We start from the raw sequence: 12939 nt of genomic DNA, 5'->3' as shown, positions 1-12939 counted from the left end.
CAAATCCTAACATTCAAATAGCAGTCACCAAAAGCATAAAATAATTTGGATTTCATACAGTAAAACCAAAAGCCATTCAAAGAACATGTGACAACATGGAGTAACAAGAATTAGATTGAATGGTATCACAGCTCCAATAAACACAGCATATCAAGACCGAAATGTTAAGACTACTTGCACAACGCAGGAAACAACATTAGAAGTTCAATGTTCTACCCTATGAGACACCAAACCACCAAGACACAGAAGCTACATAGGTCGGTGTGTACCAGACCCGCTCAATCAACATCTAGACAGCAGATAAACTAACGGACTGAAACACTGACAGCAGGAAGGCAGATCATTTCTTCTTCTTGGCCGGTGGCTGGTCCTCATCTTCCTCGTCCTCCTCATCCTCATCCTCGTCATCATCATCGTCATCCTCGCCGTCTTCACCATCATCATCGTCGTCGTCACCATCATCATCATCGCTCCCCGCGCCAGCATCATCGCCGTTCGCCTCAGGGTCATCATCCTCGTCATCGTCCTCGCCTTCTTCACCCGAGAAGTCCTCTCCAGCATCGGCATCATCATCATCAGCATCACCAGTTTCATCATCCTCATCTTCATCATCGTCATCATCGTCATCAGACCCTGCATCCTTGTTCTCAGGAACAGTCTCGGATTTGATTCTGCCAAATTGCCTTCAGCATTGCAAAAACGAGTCAGCAACAGAAAACTATACATCGCAGTGAATAGGGTAATGGATTTACTTGATAATTTCTTGCTGGTCTTCAGTGAAGATATCTGCTCCATTGTTTACAGCTTCAATCTAAACATGATTCAAGTCACATCAGCACAGGAAGATAGGTAGTAATAAGAAATAAGGTTATCAAACAATTTGATGATACAAATAAATGCATATACAAAGCTTATTCAACCATGAGCAGGAATAAATGCAAGATCAGTAAGCAATCCCTTGGTATACAGAATAACCACGGCACTACAATTTTATTTATTATTGACATAAGAGATGACATTCAATTCCAGTCACAGTACAGGGATTTTCAATAAAACCAGTTTGGGGGTTTCCATTAACATCACAAAAAAACCTGCCTAGGCTTTCCGCAAGAACAACACTCATTCGACGGCCACAGTACATATTTTTTTTCATTAAATTAATTCAAGGGCTTCCGTAAGAGCTAATTCCTAACAGCAAACACAATCACAACAATTTTATTGGAAATTAGTAAAACACTACCAAAAACATAACTGATAACCTAACGATTTTCTTATATAGTGGACGTATGGCCAATCACACGCGACAATTGCTAGGAAACTACCACTGTAACGGTAGCCGTTATCCATTCACCTGCCTAAACCTTGTTTGCAGCAGCATTTACTGCTCTAACCAAACAGGGCGCGATAACAAACCCACGCCCCGAGTCCGAATGACACTCGGAAACAAAAAAATGCGCTCCATGATGGGACACAGGTGGAGTCCAAGCGCCGAAAGTAGTTTTGGTAATCATCGTGCTCTACAACTGGCAAAACCCGACAATAACAATTTTCTCTGCTTGGCAGAGTGGATGCTTGGAATCATCAAACCTGCCCTGATGCAATGCAGCCAGATATTTTTCTCTGGTTGGCACAATGTACCGGCCTAGGTTTGCACTTGCAACCGTACTTCCCCTGATGCAGCCACCCAGATCTGCTAGATCTACCCGCAGAAACCAACCGAGGGAACTAAACAAGCACTGTTTAGCAGGATACCGAGGTCAAAATTGCCTAAACATTACGGAAGTGCGTACGCCTCCAGATCCAGGGGCCAAACCAGCCGGATTCCTTGGGTCAAACCCTCAGGGACGCAAACCACACCATGCCTTGGCCTAACGAACAAGGAAAATTGAACCTACCAGCGCTAGAATCACGGTCAACGAACCAATCTGGCAGCAACTCGCAACAACAAATGGAATAACAAGGGATGCAGCACGCGCAGGCAAAATAACAAGGCGGAGGTAGTAAATAGTGGAGAGGGGCGCCGGAGGCTCACCACGAGAGCGAGGAGAAGCAGCAGCCTCTGCGCGCCGGCCGCCTGGCTCCCGTGGACCGCCGTCGTCGTCGCCACCGCCGCCATCTCTGCACGGAAACCGGCGAAGCAAACGGGTGAGGCGCGGTGTGTGGGCGCGGAAGCGGCCAAATCTGGGCTCCAGACCCGGAACCCTAGGCGGGGCGGGGCGGAGCGGGGGGGAGGGGAGGGAGCAGGCCGTACCGTACCTCTGTTGCTGCGCCGAGGGGGGAGGAAAGAGATGACGGGATAGAGGGGCGAGCGTGCGCCGGATTTCTTGGGGCGGAGGCTTTAATAGTTGGGAGGTGGGGTGGGGGGTTAGGGTTTTGGGCTCTGCGGTGGACTGTGGGCTAGGCTGGGGTGGAGGGAGGCGCGGCCGTGCCCGTCCCGTCCTAGGGTTTTGGTGCGGCTGCCGGGCGGGGCCGGGTCCGTTCCAGACGGAAGACGGTGAGGTGGGTGGTTCCTGTGGCTGCAGTCCACTGGCTTCCATCGGCTTGGATTTGGGCTGGCTGCCAAGCAGGGCCCATTTGCCAGGGAGTATCATGCTCTCCAGCCTAACAATATACACTACTAGATCACCGATGACGTGCGTTGCCGTGTCCGTATGTTAGAGCAACTCCAACGGGGCGACCCATTTCATCCGCGGCCGGCCGTTTGGGTCGGCGTGGACAGAAAAGGCGGCCCAACGCGCCGACCCAAACGGACGCGCGTCCGTTTTTCGTCCGTGGGCGACCCATTCCTGACTCATTTTTTAGCCTGATTTGCGTCGGCGCAGACACGCGACGGACGCGCGCGCGGTCGCCTACTCCTGTCCCCGGGCCCGCTGGTCTGTGGCACATTAGCCTCCCTCCCCCGGCCAACAAGCAACCCTCGCCTCCCGCCTCCTCCGTCACCGCCGCCGCCGCCCATTTTTGCGGCGACTCTTCCAGCTGTCGCCGCCTCCACATCCGCCCAGCAACGCCGCTCCTGCCCCCAGTCGCCCGTCGCCGCCGGGGAGCAAACTAGTTCCCGCCGCCGCTTCCCCAACCGCACAGCCGCCCGCGACCAAGAAGACGCCTCGCCGCCCCCGCTACATAGGACCGGCACGCTCGTCGGACGCCGGCAGGGCAGCTAGCTGGTCTGTGGGCGCCGCGTCTCCCCTCGCCGGCCGTCTCCTTCTTCGACGCCCGCAAGATGTTCGACAGTTTGCCAAGGTACAAAAATGGACTCCGCCGACGAGTTCTTTTTCCACAATTTCATTTGCGACTCCGACGATTCATCGTCCGACGACGAGGAGGAGATATTGGCTGCCGTGTCGGTCCATCACCACCTCAACAACCAGCGGCGTTGTTCCATGGCTCCATTTCGGGCCACCTTCCGTCGTTGAATCGTAACCGAGAGAGCGGGCATTTCCTTCTCTGGAAAGACTACTTTGATACAACAAACCCGTTGTTCAAACATCACAAATTCCGCCGCCGGTTCCGTATGAGTAGGCATATTTTCAACTGTATTAGAGAGGGAGTGGTCGACTATGATGACTACTTCGAGTGCAAAGAGGATGCCGTCGGCAAGATTGGTTTCTCCTCTTATCAGAAATGCACTGCCGCCATCCGAATGCTTGCATACAGAGTACCCGGTGATCTCATTGACGAGTATGTCCGTATGAGCGAGTCTACATGCCTAGAGTCCCTGTATAAGTTCTGCAAGGTTGTGATTGCTGTGTTTGGCCCTGAGTACTTGAGAGAGCCGACAGCTGCAGATACAGCCCGTTTGTTGGCGATGAATGCTAGCAGGGACTTCCCGGGGATGTTTGGCAATATAGACTGCAAGCACTAGGAGTGAAAGAACTGCCCTTCTACTTGGCAAGGGCGGTATAAGGGACATGTCAGGGCTTGCACTGTCATACTAGAGGCCGTGGCGTCTCAAGATCTCTGGATCTGGCACTCTTTCTTTGGCATGGCTGGATCACACAATGATATCAACGTGCTTCAGCGCTCGCCGGTGTTTGCTAGGCTTGCCGAAGGTAACAACCCACCGGTGAACTTTACTGTCAACGACCACAACTACGACAAAGGGTACTATTTGGGTGACGGTATCTATCCTCAGTGGACCACTATTGTAAAGACAATACCCAACCCTGTTGGAGAGAAAAGGAAAAGATTTGCCCAAGAGCAAGAGAGTGCTAGAAAGGATGTCGAGCGTGCCTTTGGTGTTTTGCAATCTCGATGGGGCATCATTCGGTATCCTGCTAATACTTGGAGTACGCAGAAACTATGTGAGGTGATGACTGCTTGTGTGATCATGCACAATATGATCGTAGAAGACGAGCGCCCGGAACATCTGTATGATCAAGGCTTTCAGTTCCAGGGTGAGAATGTTGTGCCTGAGCATGGAGTAGCGGCAACATTTGAGCAGTTCACTCAGTTTCATGAAGACATGCGTGATTGGAAAACTCACGTGCAACTGTAAAATGATTTGGTTGAATATATGTGGACTCATGTTGGCAACCAATAGATGTATCTTCTTTTATTCATTTGTAAAACTATGTGAAACATTTTTATTTTTATTTGGCCTATAAACTATACTACTTATTTGGGTGGACTATTTTGTTTGTTAAATTTTCATTTCATAATATGTTGAATGCAATGCAAAATTGGACGGCTAGCCGACCACGCTTGCACATATGGGTCGGCGCGTTGGGCGCGCTGCCGACCCATATGAAAAACAGGGCGGGCGGCCGACCCAAATGGACAAAAAGCGGACGAAATCGCCATCTGTTTGGGTCGGCCCCTTGGAGTTGCTCTTATGGCGATAGAATAACACGCAAATAATATCCTACTTAATATCCGCATGCACTTAATATACTTCCAATTAACATGCATTGCACGTACACATTGACTAGTTTCACAAGAATTCTAACATCCACTCCAATCGCTTGAAAGAAATCCTTTTTTTTTCCGTGACACAATCAAAAAAACTCAATCTTATAAGGATCCAATGGACATGTCATTCCAATCCTAGGTTTTCCCTATTTCTGTGTTTTTGCAATCCTATGAATCAGGGAGGCCGTTAATGTGATGTGACAAACTTTTGCCCGAGTTTCGAAAATGAAGAACAAAATCACACATTCAACCATCATTCGGTGTTAACCTTGATTTAATTGATAATCATATTTCCCAGGACACATGTAATACACTAGTTTGTTTATATACCACAAGGGTCTATGCGACGTACATATAATTTGAATGTGTCTCTAGTAGAAACTAGATGATTCCCCGCGCGTTGTTGCGGGAATGTATGGTCAAAAAATAAACATTGATGATTATGTAGAATGATGATTTCGATGATCAGACTATTCTTTCAATCACATGGAATAATGTTATGAGTTCAAGGGGAAAGAGAATATTACTTTTCACTGTCTAGTACAATTCTATGTTTAGGTGCTAATAACGGGAATTTTGCACCAACCAAAATTTGGAAGTACATTATCAAAGACTTGGTCATTACATACTTCCCAAATGCACCAAGTCTCTGAATAGCAATTTCCATGGCAAATAGTTTGTTTATCTATTCTTTAACAATCTTTATCCCTCCAATAATTTGGGTGCCTGTTCTCCATTAGCACTGCAAGGCAAAAGAAAATTCCAAGGAAAACACAGCTATATTCCTTGACATGAGTACTTGAGCCGGCAGAACATTTCCAAAGCAAATTGAAATGGAATAAAAGATCCCTCAACTTTTAATATGCCCGCCAAAAGACTAAGGCACACCATGGAATCGGGAGCCCTGCTGGATTAGTAATGCTGGATGTCAATAAGGAAGCTCGTAGTTATACAAAATAGCAATAGATGTATTACTGTTCCCAACAAAAAGATTGATCACATGACGTCATGAAATGGGAGGATAAAAGACAAATGCATCAAGTAGCAAGACGGAGCAAGAACACAGCCCACTTTTTATTATTTTTTTGCATTTATTCTCAGCATAGATGAATTATACAATTAGAAAAACAATACTGCCATCAGACCATACATAAAAGATCCCTTTGAAGGAAATATGCCCTAGAGGCAATAATAAAGTTATTATTTATTTCCTTATATCATGATAAATGTTTATTATTCATGCTAGAATTGTATTAACCGTAAACATGATAATGTGTGAATACATAGACAAAACAGATTGTCACTAGTATGCCTCTACTTGAGTAGCTCGTTGATCAAAGATGGTTATGTTTCATAGCCATAGACAAAGAGTTGTCATTTGATTAACAAGGTCATATCATTAGGAGAATGATGTGATTGACTTGACCCATTCCGTTAGCTTAGCACTTGATCGTTTAGTTTGTTGCTATTGCTTTCTTCATGACTTATACATGTTCCTATGACTATGAGATTATGCAACTCCCGTTTACCGGAGGAACACTTTGTGTGCTATCAAACGTCACAACGTAACTGGGTGATTATAAAGGTGCTCTACAAGTGTCTCCGAAGGTACTTGTTGGGTTGGTGTATTTCGAGATTAGGATTTGTCACTCCGATTGTCGGAGAGGTATCTCTGGGCCCACTCGGTAATACACATCACTTAAGCCTTGCAAGCATTGCAACTAATGAGTTAGTTGCGGGATGATGTGTTACGGAACGAGTAAAGAGACTTGTCGGTAACGAGATTGAACTAGGTATTGAGATACCGACGATCGAATCTCGGGCAAGTAACATACCGATGACAAAGGGAACAACGTATGTTGTTATGCGGTTCGACTGATAAAGATCTTCGTACAATATGTAGGAGCCAATATGGGCATCCAGGTTCCGCTATTGGTTATTGACCAGAGAAATGTCTCGGTCATGTCTACATAGTTCTCGAACCCGTAGGGTCCGCACGCTTAACGTTCGCTGACGATATAGTATTTATGAGTTATGTATGTTGGTAACCGAATGTTGTTCGGAGTTCCGGATAAGATCACGGACATGACAAGGAACTCCAAAATGGTCTGGAGATAAAGTTTGATATATGGGATAATAGTGTTTGGTCTTCGGAAGGGTTCCGGAATTCACCGGAAGGGGTTCCGGATGTTTCCCGAAATGTTTGGGTACGAGAACACTTTATTTGGGCCAAAGGGGAAAGCCCACAAGGTTTTTGGAAAGCGCAAAAGGAAGTTTTGCGGAGTCCAGGGGCCAGACGCCAGGGTCCCTGGCGTCTGGGTCCAGACGCCAGGAACCCTGGCGTCTGGCCCTGGAGTCCGAGAAGGACTCTTGCCTTTCGGGTGAAACCGACTTTGTGGAGGCTTTTACTCCAAGTTTCGACCCCAAGGCTCAACATATAAATATAGGGGTAGGGCTAGCACCAAAGAGAGATCAAGAAACACCAAGCCGCGTGCCGGCTACCCCGTCCCCTCTAGTTTATCCTCCGTCATAGTTTTCTTAGTGCTTAGGCAAAGCCCTGCGGAGATTGTTCTTCACCAACATCGTCACCACGCTGTCGTGCTGCCGGAACTCATCTACTACTTCGCCCCTCTTGCTGGATTGAGAAGGCGAGGACGTCATCGAGCTGAACGTGTGCTGAACGCGGAGGTGCCGTACGTTCGGTACTTGATTGGGACGGATCGTGAAGGTGTATGACTACATCAACCGCGTTGATAAACGCTTCCGCTTACGGTCTACGAGGGTACATAGACAACACTCTCCCCTCTTGTTGCTATGCATCACCATGATCCTATGTGTGCGTAGGAATTTTTTTGAAATTACTACGTTCCCTAACAGTGGTATTAGAGCCAGGTTTTATGCGTTGATGTTATATGCACGAGTAGAACACAAGTGAGTTGTGGGCGATACAAGTCATACTGCTTACCAGCATGTCATACTTTGGTTCGGCGGTATTGTTGGATGAAGCGGCCCGGATCGACGTTATGCATACGTTTACGCGAGACTGGTTCTACCGACGTGCTTTGCACACAGGTGGCTGGCGGGTGTCAATTTCTCTAACTTTAGTTGAACCGAGTGTGGCTACGCCCGGTCCTTGAGAAGGTTAAAACAACACTAACTTGACGAACTATCGTTGTGGTTTTGATGCGTAGGTAAGAACGGTTCTTGCTCACCCCGTAGCAGTCACGTAAAACTTGCAACAACAAAGTAGAGGACGTCTAACTTGTTTTTGCAGGGCATGTTATGATGTGATATGGTCAAGGCATGATGCTAAATTTTATTGTATGAGATGATCATGTTTTGTAACCGAGTTATCGGCAACTGGCAGGAGCCATATGGTTGTCGCTTTATTGTATGCAATGCAAACGCCCTGTAATGCTTTACTTTATCACTAAGCGGTAGCGATAGTCATAGAAGCATAAGTTGGTGATACGACAATGATGCTACGATGGAGATCAAGGTGTCGCGCCGGTGACGATGGTGATCATGACGGTGCTTCAGAGATGGAGATCACAAGCACAAGATGATGATGGCCATATCATATCACTTATATTGATTGCATGTGATGTTTATCTTTTATGCATCTTATCTTGCGTTGATTGACGGTAGCATTATAAGATGATCTCTCACTAAATTATCAAGGTATAAGTGTTCTCCCTGAGTATGCACCGTTGCGAAAGTTCTTCGTGCTGAGACACCACGTGATGATCGGGTGTGATAGGCTCTACGTTCAAATACAACGGGTGCAAAATAGTTGCACACGTGGAATACTCAGGTTAAACTTGACGAGCCTAGCATATAACAGATATGGCCTTGGAACACTGAGACCGAAAGGTCGAGCATGAATCATATAGTAGATATGATCAACATAGTGATGTTCACCATTGAAACTACACCATCTCACGTGATGATCGGACATGGTTTAGTTGATATGGATCACGTGATCACTTAGAGGATTAGAGGGATGTCTATCTAAGTGGGAGTTCTTAAGTAATATGATTAATTGAACTTAAATTTATCATGAACTTAGTACCTAATAGTACCTTGCTTGTCTATGTTGATTGTAGATAGATGGCCCGTGTTGTTGTTCCATTGAATTTTAATGCATTCCTTGAGAAAGCAAAGTTGAAAGATGATGGTAGAAATTACACGGACTGGGTTCGTAACTTAAGGATTATCCTCATTGCTGCACAGAAGAATTACGTCCTGGAAGCACCGCTGGGTGCCAGGCCTGCTGCAGATGCTGCTGACAACGTTAAGAACGTTTGGCAGAGTAAAGCTAATGACTACTCGATAGTTCAGTGTGCCATGCTTTACGGCTTAGAACTGAGACTACAACGACGTTTTGAACGTCATGGAGCATATGAGATGTTCCAGGAGTTGAAGTTAATATTTTAAGCAAATGCCCGGATTGAGAGATATGAAGTCTCCAATAAGTTCTATAGCTGCAAGATGGAGGAGAATAGTTCTGTCAGTGAACATATACTCAAAATGTCTAGGTATCATAATCACTTAACTCAACTGGGAGTTAATCTTCCTGTTGATAGTGTCATTGACAGAGTTCTTCAATCACTGCCACCAAGCTACAAGAGCTTCATGATGAACTATACCATGCAAGGGATGGATAAGACGATTCCCGAGCTCTTCGCAATGCTAAAGGCTGCGGAGGTAGAAATCAAGAAGGAGCATCAAGTGTTGATGGTCAATAAGACCACCAGTTTCAAGAAAAAGGGCAAAGGGAAGAAGAAGGGGAACTTCAAGAAGACCAGAAAACAAGTTGCTGCTCAAGGGAAGAAACCCAAGTCTGGACCTAAGCCTGAGACTGAGTGCTTTTACTGCAAGCAGACTGGTCACTGGAAGCGGAAGTGCCCCAAGTATTTGGCGGATAAAAAGGATGGCAAGGTGAACAAAGGTATATGTGATATACATGTTATTGATGTGTACCTTACTAATGCTCATAGTAGCACCTGAGTATTTGATAGTGGTTCTGTTGCTAACATTTGCAACTCGAAACAGGAGCTACAGATTAAGCGAAGATTGGCTAAGGACGAGGTGACGATGCGCGTGGGAAATGGTTCCAAAGTCGATATGATCGCGGTCGGCACGCTACCTCTACATCTACCTTCGAGATTAGTTTTAGACCTGAATAATTGTTATTTGGTGCCAGCATTGAGCATGAACATTATATCTGGATCTTGTTTGATGTGAGACGGTTATTCATTTAAATCAGAGAATAATGGTTATTCTATTTATATGAGTAATATCTTTTATGATCATGCACCCTTGAAAAGTGGTCTGTTTTTGTTGAATCTCGATAGTAGTGATACACATATTCATAATATTGAAGCCAAAAGATGCAGAGTTGATAATGATAGTGCAACTTATTTGTGGCACTGCCGTTTAGGTCATATCGGTGTAAAGCGCATGAAGAAACTCCATACTGATGGACTTTTGGAATCACTTGATTACAAATCACTTGGTACTTGCGAACCGTGCCTCATGGGCAAGATGACTAAAACACCGTTCTCCGGAACAATGGAGCGAGCAACAGACTTGTTGGAAATCATACATACAGATGTGTGTGGTCCGATGAATATTGAGGCTCGCGGCGGGTATCGTTATTTTCTCACCTTCATAGATGATTTAAGCAGATATGGGTATATCTACTTAATGAAACATAAGTCTGAAACATTTGAAAAGTTCAAAGAATTTCAGAGTGAAGTTGAAAATCATCGTAACAAGAAAATAAAGTTTCTACAATCTGATCGTGGAGGAGAATATTTGAGTTACAAGTTTGGTCTTCATTTGAAACAATGCAGAATAGTTTTGCAACTCACGCCACTCGGAACACCACAACGTAATGGTGTGTCCGAACGTTGTAATCATACTTTACTAGATATGGTGCGATCTATGATGTCTCTTACTGATTTACCGCTATCATTTTGGGGTTATGCTTTAGAGACAGCTGCATTCACGTTAAATAGGGCACCATCAAAATCCGTTGAGACGACGCCTTATGAACTATGGTTTGGCAAGAAACCAAAGTTGTCGTTTCTTAAAGTTTGGGGCTGTGATGCTTACGTGAAAATGCTTCAACCTGATAAGCTCGAACTCAAATCGGAAAAATGTGTCTTCATAGGATACCCAAAAGATACTGTTGTGTACACCTTCTATCACAAATCCGAAGGCAAAACTTTTGTTCCTAAATTTGGAATCTTTCTAGAGAAGGAGTTTCTCTCGAAAGAAGTGAGTGGGAGGAAAGTAGAACTTGATGAGGTAACTGTACCTGCTCCCTTATTGAAGAGTAGTTTATCACAGAAATCGGTTTCTGTGACACCTACACCAATTAGTGAGGAAGCTAATGATAATGATCATGAAGCTTCAGATCAAGTTACTACCGAACCTCGTAGATCAACCAGAGTAAGATCCGCACCAGAGTGGTACGGTAATCCTGTTCTGGAAGTCATGTTGCTAGACCATGATGAGCTACGAACTATGAGGAAGCGATGATGAGCTCAGATTCCGCAAAATGGCTTGAAGCCATGAAATCTGATATGGGATCCATATATGAGAACAAAGTGTGGACTTTAGTTGACTTACCCGATGATCGGCAAGCCATCGAGAATAAATGGATATTCAAGAAGAAGACTGACGCTGACGGTAACGTTACTGTCTACAAAGCTGGACTTGTTGCGGAAGGTTTTCGACAAGTTCAAGGAGTTGACTACGATGAGACCTCACCCGTAGCGATGCTTAAGTCCGTCTGAATCATGTTAGCAATTGCCGCATTTTATGATTATGAAATTTGGCAAATGGATGTAAAGACTGCATTCCTGAATGGTTTTCTGGAAGAAGAGTTGTATATGATGCAACCTGAAGGTTTTATCGATCCAAAGGGTACTAACAAAGTGTGCAAGCTCCAGCAATCCATTTATGGACTGGTGCAAGCCTCTCGGAGTTGGAATAAACGTTTTGATAGTGTGATCAAAGCATATGGTTTTATACAGACTTTTGGAGAAGCCTGTATTTACAAGAAAGTGAGTGGGAGCTCTGTAGCATTTCTAATATTATATGTGGATGACATATGGTTGATTGGAAATGATATAGAATTTCTGGATAGCATAAAAAGATACTTGAATAAGAGGTTTTCAATGAAATACCTCGGTGAAGCTGCTTATATATTGGGCATCAATATTTATAGAGATAGATCAAGACGCTTAATTGGACTTTCACAAAGCACATACCTTGATAAAGTTTGGAAGAAGTTCAAAATGGATCAAGCTAAGAAAGGGTTCTTGCCTGTGTTACAAGGTGTGAAGTTGAGTAAGACTCAATGCCCGACCACTGCAGAAGATAGAGAGAAAATGAAAAGTGTTCCCTATGCTTCAGCCATAGGCTCTATCATGTATGCAATGTTGTGTACCAGACCTGATGTGTGCCTTGCTATTAGTTTAGCAGGGAGGTACCAAAGTAATCCAGGAGTGGATCACTGACAGTGGTCAAGAACATCCTGAAATACCTGAAAAGGACTAAGGATATGTTTCTCGTTTATGGAGGTGACAAAGAGCTCGTCGTAAATGGTTACGTCGATGCAAGCTTTGACACTGATCCAGACGATTCTAAATCACAAACCGGATACTTGTTTATATTGAACGGTGGAGCTGTCAGTAGGAGCAGTTCTAAACAAGGCGTCGTGGCGGGATCTACGTGTGAAGCGGAGTACATAGCCGCTTCAGAAGCAGCAAATGAAGGAGTCTGGATGAAGGAGTTCATATCCGATCTAGGTGTCATACCTAGTGCATCGGGTCCAATGAAAATCTTTTATGACAATACTGGTGCAATTGCCTTGGCAAAGGAATCCAGATTTCACAAAAGAACCAAGCACATCAAGAGACACTTCAATTCCATCCGGGATCAAGTCTAGGAGGGAGACATAGAGATATGCAAGATACATACGGATCTGAATGTTGCAAACCCGCTGACTAAGCCTCT

General features: G+C 45.0%; 1 protein-coding gene across 2 annotated transcripts; it reads right to left on the bottom strand.

The window, feature by feature from the left end:
- Positions 1-96: 96 nt before the first annotated feature.
- On the bottom strand, positions 97-2420 carry LOC123104781 (prostatic spermine-binding protein). 2 transcript variants are annotated; one of them, XM_044526667.1, is made up of 4 exons: positions 2257-2420; positions 2033-2118; positions 753-811; positions 97-683 (listed from the first exon to the last, which is right to left on the bottom strand). In XM_044526667.1, exons 2-4 carry the CDS (start codon positions 2114-2116, stop codon positions 341-343), a joined length of 486 nt encoding a protein of 161 aa, XP_044382602.1. In that variant the 5' UTR covers positions 2117-2118; positions 2257-2420; the 3' UTR covers positions 97-340. The 2 variants fall into 2 exon arrangements, with proteins under 2 accessions (XP_044382602.1, XP_044382603.1); XM_044526668.1 differs by having other exon boundaries at positions 2252-2410.
- Between the last annotated feature and the right edge of the window lie 10519 nt (positions 2421-12939).

The sequence above is a fragment of the Triticum aestivum genome, chromosome 5A (genome assembly GCF_018294505.1).
Source record: "Triticum aestivum cultivar Chinese Spring chromosome 5A, IWGSC CS RefSeq v2.1, whole genome shotgun sequence".
In the NCBI taxonomy this organism is placed as follows: Eukaryota; Viridiplantae; Streptophyta; class Magnoliopsida; order Poales; family Poaceae; genus Triticum; species Triticum aestivum.
Note: the sequence above shows the minus strand (reverse complement) of the source record. Positions and strands in the feature narration are given on the sequence as shown.

Bases quoted from the DNA above. Each gene is read 5' to 3' on its own strand.
- LOC123104781 (XM_044526667.1), bottom strand. From the start codon at position 2,116: ATGGCGGCGGTGGCGACGACGACGGCGGTCCACGGGAGCCAGGCGGCC. The intron at 812-2,032 runs GTGAGCCTCCGG...AATCATGTTTAG, and splicing joins TGCTTCTCCTCGCTCTCGTG to ATTGAAGCTGTAAACAATGG. The intron at 684-752 runs GTAAATCCATTA...GCAATGCTGAAG, and splicing joins GACCAGCAAGAAATTATCAA to GCAATTTGGCAGAATCAAAT.